The 19,583-nt window shown below is 36.7% G+C and overlaps 1 protein-coding gene across 1 annotated transcript; it reads left to right on the top strand.

The window, feature by feature from the left end:
• The first annotated feature begins 14,590 nt into the window (after positions 1-14,590).
• Positions 14,591-18,242, top strand: Gpr85 (G protein-coupled receptor 85). The gene is made up of 2 exons (XM_008854531.1): positions 14,591-14,717; positions 15,637-18,242. The coding sequence occupies exon 2, from the start codon at positions 15,807-15,809 to the stop codon at positions 16,917-16,919; it is 1,113 nt and encodes a 370-aa protein (XP_008852753.1). The 5' UTR covers positions 14,591-14,717; positions 15,637-15,806; the 3' UTR covers positions 16,920-18,242.
• Positions 18,243-19,583: the final 1,341 nt, after the last annotated feature.

Below are 19,583 nucleotides of genomic sequence, written 5' to 3'. Positions count from 1 at the left end.
ATATTAGGGAAACAAGTGCTAAGCATACCATGGGTAGAAAAGTCACAACCCAAGTTTTCAAGGTGTTTACTGCATAGAGGTAGGTAATGGCACACCTACTACAAAGTATGAAATGCTGCATGCCATGAAAAGTACATGAACACAGCTGTGTAAGTACTGAGAGACAAGATTAAACTGAATACAAATGAAACAGTTTCACCCTTTATCACAAGGAACAAGTGACCTAAAGGTCACTCAGTGGCCTTTCCCTAATTCATTTCTTTTGTGGGCTTTCCATGTACTTGACTGTGTTGATTGCTTTCTTAGAACGACAGTTCTTTTTGTTTTTTTTTTAGAACTGATTCTCTTATTCACTTATATAATGAGTATCTACTAAAACTGTGCTGGTTAGTGTTTTTCTTGGCACAAACTAGAGACATCTGGGAAGAGGGAACCTCAATTCAGAATTGCTTCCACCAGACTTGCCTTCTGGGCTTGTCTTTGAGGCTTTTTCTTGATTACTTATTGAGGTAGGAGGACCCAGTTCACTGTGGGCAGTGCCATCTCTGCGCAGGTGAGTTGAGCTGTATAAGAAAAGTAGCAGAGCAGCCAGATTAAGCAGGCCAGTAAGCAGCATTCCTCCATAGTCTCTGTTTCAGTTCATGCCTCTAGGTTCCTGCTTTGAGTTCTTACCTTGGCCTCCCTTGATAATATAAGCTGTAAGGTGAAACAAAACCTTTCCTCTTCAAATTGCTTTTGGTCATGATATTTATCACAGCAATAGAAACCAAAGTAGGGTAGTAATTATTCAATGCCTGTATTAGTTACTTTTCTGTTGCCATGATAGAAACATTGACCAAGAGAACTTATACAAGGAAGAATTTATTTGAGCTTACAGTTCCAGGGGAATTAGAGTCTGTCATGACAGGGAGACATGGCGGCAGAGGTGGCTGGAATAGAAAGAGGAACACTCACATTTTCAAGTAGGCACAGGAAGCAGATCTCCGTTGGAGATCCACAAGGCTTAAAAACTCTCTAAGCCCACCCTCAGTGACATGCTTCCTCCAGCATGGCCATACTTTCTAAGACCTCCCAAAACAGCACCACCAAGTGGGCACAAAATGTCTAAATATTTGGAGCCTATGGGGGACATTCTCATTCAAACCACCACAGTGCCAAATACCCATATACTTGGACAAGACTAAGGTTTAACAAATATATAAGTAAACATATATTAGTCAATGGAAGTGATATAAAAAAAGCAATGTAATTAAACAGACATTGTTAAGGAGTAATGGTGTTTTACAGAGGATGGTCAGAAAGGACATCTCTCATTTAGGCAATACATATGCAAAGATCTAAAGGAAGTAAAGAACTGAGTTATGTAGTTAGTTGACGGAAGTGTGCAGCCACACACACATACACACACAGCCCCCTTAATCTCCTCTTCCCATACTGTCTTCCGTGGAGAATTTTCTGCATCTCTGATAGCACGGCCCTAGGGTTTCACTATCATCAGACAATGTCTATGCAGCAAACTCTCTGACTTTCCAATTCAAGGTTTTTACTAGCTGCTGCTTAATGATAATGTCATGTGACTGGCTGATTGTTCATTCATGCTCATTTGCTAAAATTAATCTCATCTGTCAGCACTGACTGCCTTGTCTGACTTCTTCCTGTTGTGGGGAGAGGTGACCATCAAACTCTTAGCTAACCAACCCTGAGCTTGTTCTAATCCCATACCTTGCCTGTAATTCTAACCTACATTGGTCCTTTCTCTTTATAGTTCTTTCCATTGCTTGTTTGTTTTATGATTCTAGTGCTCATTTCTGGACAACTTTTCAGAAATTCAAAAAATTTTAAATTAAAAGTCTCTAGGTATCATCTGGGAAGAAAAAATAAAATGTCAGTAGAAAGTTGGTGTTTTCTAACTGTGTTAACTGACACCTAGGTCATCCAGCGATGCCGTGTGAACTGCCAGATAAAAAAATAGAAGACCAAACAAGTGTGGCCTCAGCCTCCAGCTCCAGTCCCACTTCACTTATAGGAGCTCTACTGTTACCTGTTTCATACTGGATTTCCATGTATGATCAATATATGTATAAAAAAAAGTGTGCCACCAGCTTAAAAAAATAAAAACCACTGGTGGGTAAGCATATCAAGTCCTTCCTCGTGACAAAATTCAAGTCCTATGGACTGAAGCAATATAATTATGAAAATAGTATTAGAGAGGAAATTCTTAGTTTAGGCTTCTACTTATTTGCATCTCAGATAGATCCTAGCTCTGACAATCCAAAAGTTATGGATGAATTTCATATAATAATGCAAGAATCAGTTTAGGTTTTCTAGTAGTACAGTACAAGAAACCTATAAAGGTCCAGGATATCTATAATGAAGTAAGAAATTGTCTCTAACTTTCTGAAGTTTTAGCAATCTCAATCTCTTTCCAAAGTGAAGCACATTATGATAAAATGCTTTCCAACATCTATATTTGAACAGGGACTCTATGAATAGTGGGAGTTTCTAGGCTCCTGTATCCCATGGAGATTTGATTTTTTTTTTTCCTTTTTCTTTATGGTTCATCCAACTTTTCAAAAGTAAATAACTAAACAGTAGTGAACATGCAGTCCCCTAAAGAGGGAAAGCAAGTGGTATGGACTTTGTGGTTCAGACAGTGGTACACTGCACTACAATGCATTGTGGCTATTTAGGCCCAGCACAACTGGTTACTGAGAGGATGATGCAGGACGTAGACCTTGGAGACAGTAGGCTGGCTGAAAGTTCACCAATGGCTCAAGTCTTAGCAACTGATGTTCCTCTTCAACTCTAGTAGTCTACTTGACTTCTACACACCTGATGAAGTCTGGAGACTTCATGGTTCTCATCTATTCACAAAAACTTCAGACTTCATGGCAGAAAGCTCACTTGAACATTGAAAGTTGTAAAATGCAAACTAAATTTTGAACACTAATGAGAAATACATAAAAAAGTCTCTCATATTTTGTACTAATTGGCATGATAAAACTTTAGATATATTGGTATAAATAAAGTATATTGCTAAAATTACTTTACTCACTTTAAAAAATTGTTTAACTATTAGAACAGTTTAAATAACACGTGTTTTGTGTTGAATGTCTGTGGACACAACTTGTTCATTCTAGACTTATTATGGCATACACAAAGTACATAAGATTAGTGTCCAAAAAACTTAAATGAGGTTTCTGGTCCTTACCACATCTTTAGAGAAGTCACTTAGTATAATGTCAACTCTTTCATTGGCCTTGTTAATGCATCTCTGCGTACCTCAACTAAAATGGATTTCCACATAATAAAATTAAATTATGGACCCTTACAAAGTTTGTGAAAATCAAATAAGTTAATAAATGGAAAAAAAACAAAGTCTGTCAAATTATAAGCATTATACATGCTACAGATGCTCCTGAATGTATGATGGAGTTACATTCTAATAAGCACATTATAAGTTGAAATTATTGTATGTAAAACAATTCATACACTGGAATAGCAATAGCAACATAGTACATCATTGAGTATTGGTTGTTTACTCTCCTGATCCCATGGCTGACTGGTAGCTGCAGCTCGCTGCTGCTGCCCAGCATGTCAAGAGAGCATATACTGCCCATTACACTAGCCTAGGAAAAGACTAGAATTCAAAATTCAAAGTATGGCTTATACATAACACATATCACTTCATTGATAGAAAAATTTAAGTCAAAACATCATAAATCAGAGATATATACTAACTATTCATCTCTCATATTTTAATATATTGATAGAAAATAATATTGATTTCATTATATTAAATGTTATTTATAAGGTAAGGTTAGAATCCAATGAAATAATACATTTAAAATTAGTTTGTAAGTCATAAAAACTAGGCAGCTATTAGAATGTATTCATCACAAAATTCAAATCCTGCCAGGGTAAATATGAGCTTAGTTTTCACATCTTTTAACTCTAGAATAGCAATAGGTTTGTCTACCTATGCATATTTTTTAATCTCATTATAGACTATGCTCAAAGTGAAGCTTAAAAAAATATCAAAACAGTTCATAATTGATGTCCAACCTCACCCTCAAACCTTTGTCTATGTATATTCACTGAATGTATAGCTTGGGTTCTCAGTGCTGTAGACACTGCATGGTCCTTACATTAACTTAGAGCTTTGTACAATATATTTTGGAAATATTTGCACCTACTGTAGGAAAAACACCATAGCTATAATATCTGGTACAACCACTGAGTAAAAGCAAGAATTATTCATTAAAGTACCATACAAGCCAGGCATGGTGATGCACAACTTTAATCCCAGCAGTGAGGAGGCAGAGGCAGGTGTGGTCAGCCTAGTCTACATAGGAAGTTCCAGGACAGCTGGGGCTACAGGGAGACCCTGTCTCAAAACAAAATGTAATATACGTGATTAAGAGTCATTAGAAGAAACAGTTACCAAAAAAAAAAAAAAAAAAATTATGTAGCTGGGAGTGGTGGGACATGCCTTTAATCCCAGCACTGGGGAGGAAGAGGAAAGTGGATTTCTATGAGTTTCTATGGCCTGGTCTACATAGTGAGTTCCAGGACAGCTGGGGCTAGAGGGAGACCCTGTCTCAAAAAAAAAAGACAAAAATAAAAACCAAAAAAATGTAATTCTTAATTTTGCTGAATTTTAAAAAAATGGAAACATTGGTTCATTTATTCCACTAATGATTTCTGAATGCCCACCATGCATAAGGCACTATTGTAGACACCAAGGACACAACAATCAACATAGCCAGAAATTTTGCCTCCATGGAAGCATTACCAATATTATTCATTATGCAGTTAAATGCCTGCATATGTATATGTACATGTAGTTCAGGGTGACCTCAGGGAACATCAAACCAGCTTGATGTTTTACTAAAACATCATTTTGAATCTATATGTGTGGTAAAGTATTCAGTCCGTCTCTTCATCAAATATCAATTTATGTATGTTTTTCTGCAGTACAGTAACAAGACTTGTCATGAAACCTCAACAAGAATCTCTCACCTATGTGGTGCCAGATGGCACAAAAACCAAACCATTTATAGAGTGGATTACAAGCAGGTTACATTCAAAAGTGCTGTCTCCACAGGATTCCTAGTCTCTCAACTAAGTGCCAAGGATTTATGTGCTTAATTCCCATTGGAATTTATAGGAATTAACAACGCATGAATGGGAGCAAATCACATTCCTGACTGGAAAGCGAAGTCTTGGAGTACTTCAAGAAAAATGTGTACATTTTACAGATGTTTTCCATAACAGTATTTTTTTTGAAGTTTTTAAATAAAGATTTACAACTGTTTAAATCATAAGCAGGGAGCAGATTAGGCAATGTGTTGATATGAACTATAAAGCCTATAATAGACAAGCATTTCTTGAGCTAAGTCTATAAATGATCTCACTTTAGTCCCCAAACTAAGCACTTACCAATATTTTGGATAGAAAAGAAGCCAAAGTATGTGAAAGTACTTTATATAAACTTGATATAATGCTAAGCATTATGTACACCAACACCTATATACAGAATATATTTGAACAAGTAAATGTACAGTGGAGAGAGAGTTTTAAATTTTATATGAACGGGTTAAGTTCAGATATCATACCTACTATTGAAATGGGGGGAAAGAGCATCCCTTAGAAGGTTCTTAGTCTCATAAGGATTTAAGAATGGACCCAAATGGAAGCTTTAGGACAATTTTATTAGAATTTCAAGGAAAATCCTCAGGGCAGGTGAGCTGGTAATCTTGCTAGCTGCTCTGAGAAGGAGAATGGAAGGGAGTAGGAAAGAAATCCACGAAACCATGCAAGTTTAGAGCCTGCATGGAGGTCAGGCACATGGCTGACTGGCAGTCATATGGCTGGGAGAAGGAAGCTTTAGAGAAAGTAAAGAAATGCAAGATACTAGGGCAGCCCAAAACATTAAAGAAAGCATGTTTAAAAAAGGGATATGAAGAGCCGGGGGTGGTGGCGTACGCCTTTAATCCCTGCACTCAGGAGGCAGAGGCAGGCAGATCTCTGTGAGTTCAACCTGGTCTACATAGTGAGTTCCAGGACAGCTGGGGCTACAGGGAGACCCTGTCTCAAAAAGACCCCCCAAAAAAGGGGGGTGGATCTGAAGAAGAAAAGAAGAGATTATACTTTTCTCAAGAATTCAGAAAAGCAGGAAGACTTACAGAGACCTACATGTGTAGAAGCTCCGCACTGGGAGACGGGATTCCAGACAGGAAAAAATTCACTACCTCATTAACAAACTAAGTATTCCATCCATCCATTTAGCATAACTTAAGGTGAATCTGCCTTCCTAGGGGTGGTCCTATGACCAGATGATTGACCAATGAAACTGGAAAGGTGAATCTTCCAACAGATAAACTAGAGATGTTATAGTCTTGACCAGTGAAACTTATAGGGTTATTTACTACTCTAACACTATGAATGAAATGTAAGAGCCCGATGCTTCCTCAAAATTAATGCACTAGAAGCAAGTTGATGCTTACAAAGATCTGTGCTGCACACCAGTAGAACAAAGTGGTAGCAGTTCTAGAACTGTATACCACAAACCCATAGTGACTGGAGAAGCTACCATACTGAAACTTCCAGAAATTTCCATATTCAGGATTCTTGGAGGAAGACAAACTGTTTATCTAAATGCCTAACATTGATCTGGAGTCAACCAGCTGTCTTAGACAAACTCTTTAAAACACCCTACTAGTCATTAGTTCTAAAATTAAGAAAAACTACAGTTCTGTTGTACTGTCTCAATTAAGGTTAAATGATATGAAATCCATAGTCCCCCCAAAAATGCTTCAAATATTTATAAGGCCTAGCACCATTTCCAACTCTCCCCCTTAAGCCTGGTTTAGTGGCCCATCCCTCTATAGCACAGACATCCAGAGATGATGACTAACAGAAGCACAGATTCTGGAGTTCATAGACATAATAAATTTTATATTTTAAATTTCCACAAACAAGGCACATTTTGCATAATTTGTGTATGTAACAGTATTTCTTATACCCCATGGGAATGATTAGCAACCCATTAACTAAAGCCATGCCAGAAAACAGCCTCTGTAAATCTCATACCAGCTGCCAATACAGAATACTATGACTCTAGATCAGATAAAGGAAAAAGACAATCCCAATTATGCAATGAAATCATCTGCACCCATCAGAGCATCCTCAAAGTGAGCTGCTGCCCTGTTTTCAGTGGAAATTACTGTTATGTGCTTTCTTGTTCCAGAGATTACAACTCTGTCATCAACTCTGGCCTTTGTTCAAGATAAGTGGACTTAATGAATGATTTGACTGGTAGCTTTTTGTGCTATATTGAATTAATAAAATGAATCAGCATTATTTTATGTAAGAACTTTATATTCTGCTCTAATCTATGTCTAGTAAAGAGATGGAAAGAGTATCTTCCAGCAGGAAAACAAAACACAAGAAAAGAGTATCCTGATTTTTTAACTAAGAGTAATAGCACCCTTAAAAGTCTTCATCCAAGTAGTTAAATAACTAGCTTCTTCTGTTCCAACTTCTTTTCCTTCTTCCCTATGGAAAATTATGGGCAATTCACAAAATTAGAGCATCAATTATTATTAAAAGAAATTTTTTACACAAACTAAATTTATCAAAGTTTATCTGAGCAAATATTCATTAACTAGACAGTATTCAGAACTAGAAGAGCTTCAGGGAGATTTACCCAGTAACTTCGGTTTGTTGTGTTTTAGGTCAGAAAACAAAGGTCCCAGAGGAAATAACTTGATTGGGTACAGGTCAAGCATTTCCCTTACTTATGTATAGTCTGGTGAGGCATTTACCTATTTGAATATGGTCTGTAGAATCCATTGGCAGCCTGTGACTGGCTGAAGGTCAGTTTCTGACATTGGTTGAGACTTAGCTAATTGTTACAAGAATATAGTCTTAGGTTTTTTTACACACTAAATCAGGTTGCAATTCACTATATACAGAGGCAGCATTATGTCACATTTAATTAAACAGTTTTGATCACTCTAAAGTTTTTATATTATTAAGCTTTTTGCTTTCATGCTGATATATTAGATTGAATTTTTTATGTGTTTGTTTTAGGTTTCATCACCCATTTGCCATTAAAAGATTAATGATCATAAGTGCAAAGCCAGAGCAAGGCTATATATATTGTGTCATGTATTTGAACACCAGGTTAGATGTTCAAAGCACAAAATATCTACTCTTGGCTCATAATCTACATCAGAGACATTAAGTTATTAGAAACTGTTTTGAAATTACTGAGTACTAAGGCAAATAAGAAATCATGTAAATGCTCATATAATAATGATAAAAGGCAAATAAAATTCATTCAAATTCAGAGTAAATCCTTAGCCAAGAAAACTTTCTACCCATAATACAAATGAGTTGTCCCAATGTTATTCAATTATGAAAAATACAGAGCATCTTTGTGGAGCCCTTGTCATGAACTCTTTCCTCATTTTATAACTTTTCCACAACTCCTAACCAGCACCTTGCACATAGATTCATAATCACCCATTCAACAAGTGTGTGTCAATTGTCCTCCCTCGGCCAGGTTCTGTTTGGGCATGAGAGAATAGTAACAAAATATAAGAGTTTATTCTATATTCTGGTGGAGACTTGGATATTTGTTGAATAAAAGAACTAGAGCTTCTCTAGATACTTAGTCTTAATAAAGTCCTTTCTGATACCAAATTAAATAGATAAGAGCACGTTTCCATTTTAACTAAATGTTAACCAAACTAAAGTAGAAATCATGTTTGTAAGTGGAACTCATATATTTTCAACCCAAAAGATAAAACCATCTTTGTGTTATGAAGTTATAATTCTGTAAAGAAAAAATTGTAAAGTCTGAAAAATTAAGAGACATGAAAAAGAAGGGATAATCAGAAGAAGCAGAATGCAGATCTGGGAAGTTGATATGGGCAGTTCTAAATTAGAGCCTAAGGTATCATTCTTGCCTTTCAGCATGTTTTAATTATGCCCATTTGTCAAAAAGCTAAACAGCACAAAAGCTTAAGTAATCATAATCTACTCACATTATCAAAGAACTGGTGCCTACAATGGCCTTAATGCACTGTAAGATTGAGGTAACCTCTGAATAATAATAATAATAAAAATTCTAATACTTCCAGAGTTTTAAAAACTACATTGAATTTTTATTTCCTAAAGATTTATAAGCCATGTAAGATATGTATGACTCTCCATTAACTTGATTATTAAATTAGCTTCTCATTCCTTAGTCATTTTACTAGCACATGTTCTCTTGCCCTCTCTCTCTCCCTCTCTCTCTCTCTCTCTCTCTCTCTCTCTCTCTCTCCCACATGCACACACATGCACACACACACAGGGTTCATTTTGTTTTTCCTGAGATTAACTACATCTAGAAAAAAGTGTATTGGGGGTAAGAGTGGGTAAAGATGAATGAATGAAACCATTTAAGATAAATTAATACACCAAGGGCTTTTTTTAAAGCTCTGAAATTATACCAAGTATAATATACCAAAACTTGCCTTTGTTCCTCTCATTCACAGGACATCTTTAAACAATGTACAATTTTAGAAGTTTTCAAGATATCCTGAAGAAGGGTGTAGCCCCTGCTGACCTGGAGCTTACTATGTGGACCAGGATGGCCCTGCTTCAGTCTCCTCAGTGCTGTGATTAAAGGCATGCACCACCACACCCAACTTGCAAAATTCCTTAGTATGACCCTTAACACTGTGCCCCTCTTTGTTAATCCATGCAGTCAGGTTGCTAATCTCAACACCAGACCCAAGGGCATCTTCTCATCCCTTATCCTTCTAAACTTCTGAGTCATAATTTGCATGGATATTGCCCACTCATCTTTGAAAATCTTTACCCCAAGGGGCCCCTGACATTGATGCTGCTCTTTCTTTTCAATTCCTCCAGCACCTTTATGATTGTTCTTGCTTCTTCAGGCAAGCATTTTCTTAGTTATATGGTTTGTCCTGATGAAGTATAATGGGCACATTTATTTGTTTAACTTCACCCTTCTCTTTTGACAAGCTGTCAGCTGGCAACGCCATCCATCAGCTTCCATAGCTCCACCGTCAATCATTGATGCTTCCTGAATTAGGTCTTCTTCACTTCCAGCTGCATAAATAACACCAACATTACAATTATTCACCAGTATTTCACATTCAATATGCCTAAAATTAGTTCATTATTTTCATTATCAAACAAGCTTCTTCTGTGTGTTTTCATTTTGCCATTCCTGGGTAGTAGTTTCTTCTGCCTCCCAGTTAGTTATTCAACCTGAGAATTGACTATTACTTTTCAAACTACTTTTGCCTCCCTTTCTAATCACTTGATAGGAAATATGTTTCCTCAGGTCAATCATATCCATCCCTTCGTTTCTTTCCTCTACTTATAGTTTTCCTTCTGGTACTACAGTTGCCTATAACTTGATCACCTCCTGGTCTTTCCTTTTCTTCAAGATCTAGCCCAGGACTTCACAGAGAATAAGTCCAGCAAGTGTCCATTAAATGAATGAATTAAGTAAGGAAACAAGTCTTAAAGCTTTTCAGAAAAGGAAATTTTCTACATAAAGGTCACAGAAATTAAATTGCTGAGTTTTCAAAAGCCTGTATCTTAAATTAAGAAAAACATGTCTTAGAGATGCTAGCTTTAAAATCAAAAGTGAGTTATATTAATACTTTGGAATCTGTTTTGTGGCAGAGCAGAGAGAAAAGTCTGACAAATGAACCCCTTAGCATTTTGGAAAGGAACATACCAGATTCTTAATCTTTTTAAAAATCATTAAAATTCTGAAAAAAAATCTCATTAACTGTTTGAGATGTTCAAAATTATGATTCTCCCAAACTTCTGAGACACAGTTTTAAAATCTGATAATAGTTCTTTAGATCTGGAGTCTTTCCACCATTGTACTCTTCACATGTGTAATTACAATGCCTTGGAAACTTTCAGTTGCTTAGATGTCATAGCAAAAATTTGCTTTTTTGTAGCCATTAGATTTTGAAAAACATTATTAAAATATGAATGCATAATTTCTCTATCTATTGGTCACTTATTCCAGGTTAACTTGTTTTTGCAATAATCTATCAGAAAATGTTTCTGTGCAGAGGCCCAGCAGGAGCCTTCTTAACAATAAGGTTTCCAGAAAACTTCTGTTTAGAACCACAACTTGACATGTTTTCAAATTTTTAAGAAGCTATAAGTAGAAAAAATGGTGTTTTAAATAAACAAATATTTTTCTTAGGATGTTTTATAGTACTTATCATTCTCTGTGCTCACCAAAGATTATTTCTTGACACATTTTCAGGTAAGTGATGCATAGGACAAAACCTACAGTACCCATCATGAGGCTGAGCATCACTGGACAAAACCTGAAACATAAGATTAACTTTAAAAAGGCAGCTGCTTTTTAAAAATAAAATTGTCTATATTTATTATAAAGACTAAATTGAGCAAGTTATATCAATCTTCCTAACACACCAGTCAATATAGTAAATGCAATACATCAAAAGCTTGAAAACCCAAGGATTAGAGTGTAAAGCATTTGTTGTGTTTACTTTGTCCCTTTATTCTTAACCTGAAAACCAATTTCTCTAGATTTCGTGATATAAGGAATCAAGGAAGAAATTAGCTAAGATCAAATAACCCTATGATGTGAACATTTATTTGCAGTAATAGCAATAAATTTGAGAACTTGTAGATAAAAATTAAACTTTTGTCAGCTATTAAACATGTTTTCACATCCTTTTTGATGGAAGAAGCAAAATCCAGTCTTTTCTCCAGTAGAGTTAATGAGCTAAATGGGAAATATCTCATTAATTTTTAAGCCCCCTTGCAAGGCAAGAAAATAACACGCTCATCTGTCAGCTGGAAAAACTGAAGAGTTGTTGGGTGTAACTATGCTCAAGTGCAAAAGAAAAAAAGAGATCTAATATATCCTAGAAGTAGATATTAAAGACTATTTCATATACACAGTACTTTCTATTATTTTTAAGGAATCAATATCTGCTTCTTAAAGCATAAGACTAGTTAAATCCTTGGATCATAGCCCATAGTTTTTGGCAAAGTAAATTATTGCTTTGTGATCTGTCAGTGCAGCCTCCTTTGAAAATTTACTTTTAAATAACTTTTTCTTAATCTATACATCCTAACGTCTGGACAATTGTGGATGCAAACTTATTTTAAGCTCTTATTTTACAGATATTTTCTAACTGTAAAATTTTAGCAAAACTTAATTCTTCACAAAATGCATTGAGACACAAATTAAGAAGTAGAAAAATTGATCTGCAGTTTTATAAAAAAACAAATTTGGCATTTTGCTGAAAAGTTACAAGCCACCATATGGTTGTGTACTTTTTTGAATCATGTTTTACCAAATGTCTTCAGGTTACTCCCAATATTGTGCAACTTTGACTTTCCTGGGTAAAGGGAATCAGTAAGTGCATTATGTACAGCGGAAAGACACAGACACAGGCACAGACACACACACACACACACACACACACACACACACACACCACGAAACAAGTCTTTATTTCATAATTGGCTAAGGAAATCCACAATCAAATCAGGGCAATTTAACATCATTTCAGTATTACTAACATTTGTCTTTGTGTAACAGCTGTGACATCATGACAGTGAAGTATTCATTTTTAAGCTTTAAACAGAGAACATTTTCCCTCTGTGTATCCAATAGAAATACAATATGTAAATTAACCTATATTATCTGTATGCTGATTGGCCTGAGTTCCCCTGAATGTCACAATCTCACCACCCAGCGAATGAGGTATTTTACTGCTGTCTGGAGATCAAATTATTACTGTAGAGAGATTTAAAAAAATTTTTTTTCTGTTTCATTTACAGATTATTATAAAGCAATAAACTTGCAGGAAGAGAAGCAGACGTTTTGCATTAGGAATTAATTGAAAGCATGTCTACTAGCTTTTTGAAGAGTGGGGACTGGGTAGTTGTTTGAAATCTTACACCACCTTCACAAAAACTCCGGAAATGGTAAAATAAGGAGGTGCATGATTCTAAAGGCGTTCCTAATCCCCCAGGTGTCAGGCTATGTGGTGTTTGTGATATCGTCGAACCATTTGGACTGTTGTAAGTTTTCTGTATTCATTACATTCCTGGTATTTTTTATGTCTAATAACAAAGGAGAGGAAGAAGGAAACTCACACACCCAACCACTTTGCCATCACCAACCTATTGGTCAGTCAAACTTGGAAGAAGGGAAAAAAAATTCTTGTTGCTTGGTGTTCTTGTTGCTTGGTGGGGTGGGATGCGAGGAACAGCCATTTAAAATCTTTGCTCCTGATCCCTTAGTCATATCCCAGAAGGTAGAATGAGTGTAGATCTTTTCTGCACTTGTCCTCTGAATTTAGCTTCTCCTTCCTTAAATGTATATTTGCTTGCAGTCGAGAACACATGTTTAACAAAGACAGGGTTCCCCTAACCTGCTTCCCTTTCTCCCCACTGACAAGATTTTTGTCTGTGCTTTTCCCTTTCTTTCTCTTCTACATTTCCCACCTTTGCAAACTTCAACATTATTCTTTTGGCATTGACTCCCTTCCTTCCCCAAAGCGAGGAAAGTAAACGGTAATCCTCTTGGAAAAGTGTTTTCTTATTTAAGATGCTTCCTCCTCATTCTCAACTCCCATTTATAAAGATCTTCCCACCATTATGACAGTATAAATTCTTTCTTATCTCCAGAAAATCCCCAAAACCCGACTTTAATAGCAAATATTCAAAACAATGTTTTTAAATGTAGAAGAATATTGACTTACCTTTTGTCAGTCTAAGGATAAGCACGGGATCTAGCCCCAGATTTTCATATGATCCAGTACCTGGCTCAGAGTAAAAAGCTAGCTGGCTCAGGTGTGAACGACTCTTCATTCGAGATGAAAAAGTAGTCTTTTGGTAGACTTTCATACTACGGCTTATGATTTTTTCCTGCCCAATGTGAAAAAGTTTAAAAGAATTCTTAATACGCTAAGGTAACATGTCAAAATAGCAATCATACCTAATCAAAACTGCCATCCATAGCAAACAAGCAGCTTCGCCTTGAAGGAATGTGCATAGCTCTCTCTTCCTTGCTATATGTAAATGAGCAAAAATGTTTTAAAACTCAAAGCCATATTAAACCATATCTCACAAATATGAGAGAGGAAAATGCCCTTCAGGTTCTATTTCCACATTCCTGTCTTGTCCCAAAGGCAGCCAAAAGAGAGAAATCCTGAGGGTTGGTTGTATGGAACTGAAAGCTTGAGAGGAAGTGGTGAATATCCATGGTAGATATTAAAAAATCAGGCTTCTCATTTGTTTCTTTTTCTCTTGATTTAACTGTGGGTTAAGTTCAACACACATACACAACATGGGCAGAAAACCACCCCCACACAGATAAATCCTCTCTTCAGTGGTTCTAGATGTTTATTCATTAGATTTAGGACTAAGAAGTTTATACTCAATTACATCTTGGAAGAAAGAATGTGAATCTCTCTCTCTCTCTCTCTCTCTCTCTCTCTCTCTCTCTCTCTCTCCTCCCCACCCCCACCCCCACCCCCCGTTATAAATCCAGGGGTGGCGGAATTCAGGTTTCGTAATGTTGCACGATGCGGTCGGTATTTACCCCGCGATGTATCGGTTGGGAAATTAACATCACCGAACGCAGTTCTGCCTGGGCTTCCATCAGCATATTCCAGGCAAGTGAGAAGTGGCAAAGGAAACACGCTTCCTGGGAATAACAGAGAAAGCTAATTTCCCTGGTGTGGCTCCCAGGCACCTAGGAGACAATGTGCATTTTGTTTGAAAATAAAGCCACTTGTGATTTGCAACAAAGATTATCAGTGTAAATGAGAAAGCCTTAATTGCCTAAGAAATACTGGTTCGTGTTATATTCATTTGAATCCAGGCAGCCAAGGTTTAAATGCAGTGGAAGTGCATTATTCCTCTGGGTGTGTTTCCCTGGCCAATATTTACATTAACCATTTTTATTAATCATGTGGGCTTAAGACAGATGAGATTTGCCAAAAATGGGAGGGGGTGTAGGGAGAGAAAGACAAAAGATTAAATCACATCAAATCTTGGGACAAGTTCCTATTCATTTCAAAGTCTGCTGTGGAAATTTTGCTTTAAGATGAATCAACAAACACTCTTATGCAGCATGACTAGTGGTACTTGAGTTAAAAGACATGGATTTTGCAGAGGTTCTTTGGATGCATATGAGCAGAGAAGCTGCCTGTAAAACCCTGTCACTGGGCTCAAAGAAATGTGGGTAGCTGCCTCTGTCTCCTATCAGCAGTCTTCTAGATTCCATTGCAATGCTAGTGATTAATTACTTCTTGGGCTGGCATGTTTTACAACTGTGGAACATTTTATTCCTTCTCTCATGAAGGAAGGTATCCATATCCACTGTATGCTCTCATTCTAAGGGCATTGTTAAATTCAGCTTGCTTAGAAAACTGAAGTAGCCAATGCTCTGAAATCTCAAACAAAATGACTATGGAAGTAAATAGTAGTATTAAAAATTGAAACTTTGTTTCCTCATACATTAACAGCTTTATGTTAGCACTAACATCATTGCTTGTTAACTTAAGAACTGATAGCTCTTTTTCCCCCCAGATATACTGATGGCAAATCAAATGGAAGAAAAGACGAAGCATGACCACAGATCGGATCAGATCTCTTTGTGGATTACATTTTCAGTAAAATGTATGGATCTATCTTTTCCTTGTTCTTCTATCTAGATCATGAGACTTAACTGAGGCTGTTTCCTTATCCTCCATCCATCTATGGCGAACTATAGCCATGCAGCTGACAACATTTTGCAAAATCTCTCACCTCTAACAGCCTTTCTGAAACTGACTTCGTTGGGTTTCATAATAGGAGTCAGCGTGGTGGGCAACCTTCTGATCTCCATTTTGCTAGTGAAAGATAAGACCTTGCATAGAGCACCTTACTACTTCTTGCTGGATCTTTGCTGTTCAGACATCCTCAGATCTGCAATTTGTTTTCCATTTGTGTTCAACTCTGTCAAAAATGGCTCTACCTGGACTTACGGGACTCTGACTTGCAAAGTGATTGCCTTTCTGGGGGTTTTGTCGTGTTTCCATACTGCTTTCATGCTCTTCTGCATCAGTGTCACCAGATACTTAGCTATCGCCCATCACCGATTCTATACAAAGAGGCTGACCTTTTGGACGTGCTTGGCTGTGATCTGCATGGTGTGGACTCTGTCTGTGGCCATGGCGTTCCCCCCAGTTTTAGACGTGGGCACCTATTCATTCATTAGGGAGGAGGATCAGTGCACCTTCCAACACCGCTCCTTCAGGGCTAACGATTCCCTAGGATTTATGCTGCTCCTTGCTCTCATCCTCCTAGCCACACAGCTTGTCTACCTCAAGCTGATATTTTTTGTCCACGATCGAAGGAAAATGAAGCCAGTCCAGTTTGTAGCAGCAGTCAGCCAGAACTGGACCTTTCATGGCCCTGGAGCCAGTGGCCAGGCAGCTGCCAATTGGCTAGCAGGGTTCGGAAGGGGTCCCACACCACCCACCCTGCTGGGCATCAGGCAAAATGCAAATACCACAGGCAGAAGAAGGCTGTTGGTCTTAGATGAGTTCAAAATGGAGAAAAGAATCAGCAGAATGTTCTATATCATGACTTTTCTCTTCCTAACCCTGTGGGGTCCCTACCTGGTGGCCTGTTACTGGAGAGTTTTTGCAAGAGGGCCTGTAGTACCAGGAGGATTTCTAACGGCTGCTGTCTGGATGAGTTTTGCCCAAGCAGGAATCAATCCTTTTGTCTGCATTTTCTCCAACAGGGAGCTGAGGCGCTGTTTCAGCACAACCCTTCTCTACTGCAGAAAATCCAGGTTACCAAGGGAACCTTACTGTGTTATATGAGGGAGCATCTGTAAATCTTTAGCCTTGTGAAACACTAACCTTCTCTGCTAAGCAATTGTGGCCTGTAGCCATGTCCTGAGAAGAAATTCAAGGATGGGATCAGCAGTTAGAAGGATTTGGGCAACATTCTGCAGTCTTTGCAATAGTTCACCTATAATCCTATTTTAAATCTCAGAGTGATCCTGCTGACAGCCGGCGAAGGTTTGTAATTAAGAAAGGACAGAACCACTGCCCTAAGTTTCTTTCTGTGGTTGAAAACTAGATAATGAAAGTAGCAGGTGCTAAGTATCAGTGCTAAATGCTGTGTATATCACTACATATGAAAAAATTAAAAAAAACAATTAGCATTGGACATTTTAATAAATTACGTTGACATGAGATAAATGTGTTGATAAAAGCTAATTTTAGAAGTTTGAAGACTTTAAAACATTTCATACTATTTTTGTTTTGCAAAGACTACAATATTGGGGAACTTAAAAGTACTGTAATCTTCTAAAGATGTGCCATGAATTATTGGGGTACCACACTTATAAATATGCCTTGTAAGTTTGGAGGAGCATTCCAAAGCAGTATAATTGGTTCCAATTAGAGTTTACTTTTTTTGTATTAATACATTGCTATTTCTAAATGCCACTTTCCTTCCCTACCAGTGAAATTGCTAGCATTGAACTATATTCTGTGTTTTTTGTTGACTCAGTATAAAAGTTTTCCAATTCATTTCTATTTTAGAAATGCTAGGTATTGGTCTGGGAGGCAACATAAATGGTACCAACTGACCACAGATAAGCAGTTCTAATAATGCAGAATAAACACATGTTGCCTTAAAGGGTTATCTAGTACACTTCGTCTTCTTTAGCAGTGGAGAAAATAGCAAGAGGCATTGAATCAGTGACTGGTCCTGGCCGTTCATCTGGAAGTGCATGGAAGATCATTGAATACTTTCCCTTTTTCCTCACATGGTTTGAAAATTAAGGTGCACATCATGGGAATAATGAGATTTCCTCCTGAGGTGTGCTACCCATTCTAGTGTGTTCTAAGAAGTAGACAGTTGATGTATGTTTATATTTTAAGTCAGCTGTTGAGAGGAGACCACAGCCTTAGTATGACATCTGGCACAATTTGTGAAGTATTTATTCTATGGAAGGCACAGTCTTGTTTATATTTTCTGCACATTCAGTGTATTGGTCGTTTAAATTATTTCAGTTTTAACTTGTGAAAACTTATGATTTCTGGTATTTTAGAAATACATTAGATTCTGTGAGTCTCATTCTTTAAGATACAGATGTGTGAACTTCAATATAAAGTTGCATTTGCCAAAATTTATCTGTGTAGCCTGTTAATTTTCGTGGAATAAATTTTACATTTTTGGCATATAGCATTTTTTTTAATCTAGAAAACAAGCACAAACTAGGAAAAGGAGCTTTGTTATAAGGCTTTTTTAAGTTTTATAGCTACTATATTCTGGAACAGGAAATATATGAATGATAACATAAAGATGACCTAATATCTATAAAGCATTACTTGGTAGCTTTTCATATCCATCCCCTTATTTATTCTTATATGATAGTAGACTGTAGAAATGTGTACATGCTTAATAGTTTGGGTCAGAATTTTAATATAATTATTACACTTTGGTGTACAGTAAAAATTTTGTTTTCTAAATATATAACTTGTAAGAATGGTTTACAAGAACATTATGACAACAAGAAAGTTGTTATTAGTTTTGTTTGCTTTTCATTGTTTCATTTGTTTGGGGGATTTTGGGTTGTCTTATTTTGTATTTGAAAAATAAGGTTAAGAATCTAGTGAAACAGAATTTCTTATTGATATAGTACTTCTATAAACAATATCACTATAAATAAGAAAAAATTTAAGTGAAATGTTCCAATGGTCTATGCAACTATTCAGTTTTGCTCAAGCCATGATTAGTGAACATTCTAACCTCATTTCTACACCAAAGTTGATTGGATCTGAGACAAAGTTTAATGCACAGCAGTGAGGTGGATCTAGCAATAAAAACTCTTGTTGGTACTAAAACCGTTACCTAAAACAAATAAAGCCAATGTTACCAAAAGATGTTCTGCTAACATGTTTCCATGTCAAAAAATTTACAGAAAGACATGACAATGATTATCTTCATGGAGAGCTTTGCTTAAAGGTTCAAATATCAATCAGTAGAAATTTCAGCAGTAATCTTGAGGCCAGAGAGCACAGGTTTTAACAGCCCTCAGCTGTGTTATTTAGATAATTAAACAGGTGTGGAATAAAAAAAGGGGTTTGAGGAATGGAGCAAAGAGCCAAATGAGTTTGCCTGATTCAACCTAACTTCTTGAAAAAACACAGTTTGGATAAATGGCTGACCTAGGGGTCAGTGAATTTAGCTGAACTGTAGTGACTGTCATTCTTAACCTGACATTTGCAGGAGAAGGCAGAGACAGTAAATGAGACACATCCCTGTTAATCAATTGTGTTTATAACAACAACTACTACTACTAGTAATCACACAAAACAATATCTGCTCCAGTGCCTTTATGACCAAATCATATTATGTATTTTGGCAACCATTCCAATAGTCAATAAAACAGTTGGTAACTAATTGAACTTGAAAATGTAACTAATCTTCAATTTATAAAAACACATTTCACTAGGGAGTCTGATTTCCCA

This window comes from Nannospalax galili, unplaced genomic scaffold, assembly GCF_000622305.1.
Source record: "Nannospalax galili isolate Female #2095 unplaced genomic scaffold, S.galili_v1.0 scaffold787, whole genome shotgun sequence".
Taxonomy (NCBI): Eukaryota; Metazoa; Chordata; class Mammalia; order Rodentia; family Spalacidae; genus Nannospalax; species Nannospalax galili.
This window is presented reverse-complemented; position numbering and strand designations above follow the sequence as displayed.

What these genes read in the sequence shown, in the direction of transcription:
- Gpr85 (XM_008854531.1), top strand. Translation starts at nt 15,807, where the DNA reads ATGGCGAACTATAGCCATGCAGCTGACAACATTTTGCAAAATCTCTCA.